This window comes from Loa loa (genome assembly GCF_000183805.2).
Source record: "Loa loa unplaced genomic scaffold supercont3.4, whole genome shotgun sequence".
Taxonomy (NCBI): Eukaryota; Metazoa; Nematoda; class Chromadorea; order Rhabditida; family Onchocercidae; genus Loa; species Loa loa.
This window is the reverse complement of record NW_018108184.1, coordinates 430,367-433,596: the sequence shown is the minus strand read 5'-3', so window position 1 is coordinate 433,596 and position 3,230 is coordinate 430,367. Positions and strand designations below refer to the sequence as shown.

Sequence of the window (3,230 nt, the reverse complement as noted above, 5' to 3'; positions counted from 1 at the left end):
AAAAATGAGCAAGAAACATCCGAAAATACATAAAGAAGACCTGGGAAATATTTATTTCTTCCGCCTCTTTGTTCAGCTGAAATCTATTCATTTTATAGGTTAAACTAAATCTTTTAAAAAATTTTATAGGTTAAACCTTTCAGCACTCACTATAGCAAAATTGCATGTTTACAAGCTAATAATAGCGTTACGGTTTATCATTTCTGAAGTTACAAACCTTCGAATGGCTCCTTTTTCCGCACTTCTCCCTATTAATATATCCTATAAAATAGAAATTAGATAGATTTTAGACCAAGAAGTTCACTTTCCTGTACAATTGAATAGTCTAGTCCATTGAGTTCAATTTCATCCAGTTATCCTTCTCAGTTGATTACTGGAATGCTCTCATGGTCAACAAATTCCATTATTCATTCTTGAGCAACATCATAAACCGATGGATCTAATGGAACTGAAGCATTTTTCGTCTTCATTGCATGAATTCACTTTTGTATGTTTGACATATCAAAGATAGCAGCATTTAACATGTAAACAGGTCGTAAGAACTGGTAATAATCTAATTTTAATTTCAAAATGAAAAAAACAGACAAGAGGAATGGTAATAATCTAATTTTAATTTTAAAATGAAAAAAGAAGCTATATTCAAAATCTTAATTGATAACCGCACCCTAAGCTTTCTCAACAACCACCGAAGTTTTTTCTTTTCTTTTTTCTACTGTAGGCTTTAAAAAGCTGGAAGTGAGAAGTAAAATTAGCCGATACTTTTGTCTTTGAAAGCAGCGATTGTTAAATCTTGAGCAGTCAATGATTTGTTAAACCTTGTCACGTATATCACTCTTGATATTCGATTTGATGTGGTCAATCACTATTTTAAATTATTCCGAGTTCAATGAAATTAGAAATAGAAAATGAAAGGAAGTTTACAATGAAAATTAGTATTACCAATAGTGACAAGTGACAAATAACAAGTGACAAGTGACCAATAGAGCGCTGTTCGAACGGTCTGTCAAAATTAAACAAATTGTTTAAAGTCCACTTCATTTCAAACTGAGTTCTCCCTCCCCTCTAATTTACGATTTTATATCGAAAAAAATGCTCTTACTTTCTGTTCTCATGCAAGATATAGCTATCTTGATACTTCGTCAACCCTTACAGTACTGTAGTACCATTACTCGCCATCGTCCACTTCCTCCTCTCTCCAAACATTGCTGATTTCAAAACGGCATATAATGAGAAAGGAAATTGTCACAGAAACCCAAACAAATCGACACAAATTGCGTCATTGTTAAGCAGCAATACTTTGTTTTTTGGTTTCAACAAAATTTCATGGACTGCAACTGTGTGACTGTGTGATGTGGTGTGAAAATATTTGTACCAGAGGGTGCGTTATTAAAGAGAGAGTTGTTAATGATTATTGAGGGGAGGTATAGGTTTGACTTCGGTTGATATTTGCAGGACGTGCAGAGTTTTTGAAAGTTGAGTTGTATTTATGGAATAGCTTAGGACTTGTTTAAGCATTCTTCATATATCTCTGAACTGTGGGTATTATAACTTGCTCTGGTTCATAATTGTTTGAGCAGTAGGTTGTTGTAGATAATGTGACCTCTTATATCGCGAGATTTAAGGTTTCAGGCCAAAAAAGTTTTTTGTTTAGTTTCAGATTGTAAGGGAAATCTTAGAATTTGTTTGAATGTATTTTACAAGTTGGGAAGAATTTAGTAAAGCTGTCGATCGGTTGTATGCCAGCAACCCAACACGATGCAGGTTTACTTATTGACAGAATTTTAAAAGTCATCTCTGAGGAAGTTTGAAAAAGTTAATATTGAATACCGGAATCATAATACCTCTTTTTTTTAGTGTGGAAGCTTTTTATGATGCATTCATTGTTTTTAGGAAGTTTCTTTCTCTTCTTGAAATTAGAATACATTAGCAGATTTGCATTTCCAAAAAAATAAGCGATTGTTAAACCGCTGGGTCAGAAACATTCGTCTTCTGACCGCTGGGTCAGAAACATTCGTCTTCATAATCAGTTGGTAGATTGAAGAAAACGGTTCGACAGCTTGTTTTACGACTCTATCTACTAACCGATGAGTCATATCGTTAAGGAAGATGAACTACTTATTTAGCTCCAACAAAGTTTGTGGTCAGCCAGCGTTTGTGACCACTTGGTTCATAAATCAAGCACAGATGCTAAGCTAAAAAGTAGAAGTGTAAATAGTGCTGAGTAGTTTACTAAACAGCCCTGCTTGATTTTTATCGCATATATCACCTCCCATTCTTTGATAGTGGCTATTCTGATACAAAAAAAAAAAAAGAAAAAAGAAAAAGCCTTGCGTGTAAGGAACTATGATATGAAAAAATCAGATTTAGGAAACTCAAGAACTCATCAATGACCGCTAATGGTAATCGAAGTAGCTAATTGTAAATTAAGACACGCTACTTTGACATATATTTTGTGTTCTCATGATCTTACTTACTTGCTTGGGAAAGTCATTATTGGTTTGACAAAATCTCTTTAAATATTCTTCCTTTTTCTCAAATTTAAATGCAGTTTTCTTAATTATTCTAACTCGTTCCAGATTTGTAACCAAGTATAACCATAAAAAGGGCAAAATGACACTCAAAATGACGGATGATATGGTTTGCTTGCAGTACGACACGGATCAGATACAAGATGTAAAGCGATTAGAAAAGCTTACAGCCACTTTAATGAGGCATATTGTTTCCAAATAGATTCTTATAGTTATTCGGAATTAATGAATTTTATAGCACTATTTTTGATTCCATCTGACCAATTTACATTTCCGAATATAAGTTTTGCATAAAGTAGAATCTTTTTTTGCTGTATGAACAATATGAGTGAAAATCAGTGCTATCCACATTCTAAAGAGATAACTACATCCTGATCCTGAATTCTCACATGTATGAATTTAACTGTCGTTGATGAATAATGACTGTAAACCTTACGCTTTTCCTTACGGTTTGATACTGTATCTCAACATGGTATTATATGTACTTGTTGGTTTGAACTATTTATTTTTTCTTTGTTGTTTTGTAATTGTTGCTTACCATTGTAATTCCTTATTTGTGTTTGTTAAAAATTTTGCGTTGTCCATTTCTAATGGGCATCTTTATATCCACTGTAGGATTACATATATTTATTGGTCGAGTCTGTTAATGAAATCTCTTTACTTTCTAATTTGATTAGAGTATTATATAGGTAATGGATTGTT

The 3,230-nt window shown here is 33.0% G+C and overlaps 1 protein-coding gene across 1 annotated transcript; it reads left to right on the top strand.

Moving 5' to 3' along the window:
* The first annotated feature begins 1,646 nt into the window (after nt 1-1,646).
* Nucleotides 1,647-2,806, top strand: LOAG_13905 (signal recognition particle protein). Its single transcript, XM_003149409.2, has 2 exons — nt 1,647-1,761; nt 2,577-2,806. Exons 1-2 carry the CDS (start codon nt 1,688-1,690, stop codon nt 2,728-2,730), a joined length of 228 nt encoding a protein of 75 aa, XP_003149457.1. The 5' UTR covers nt 1,647-1,687; the 3' UTR covers nt 2,731-2,806.
* Nucleotides 2,807-3,230: the final 424 nt, after the last annotated feature.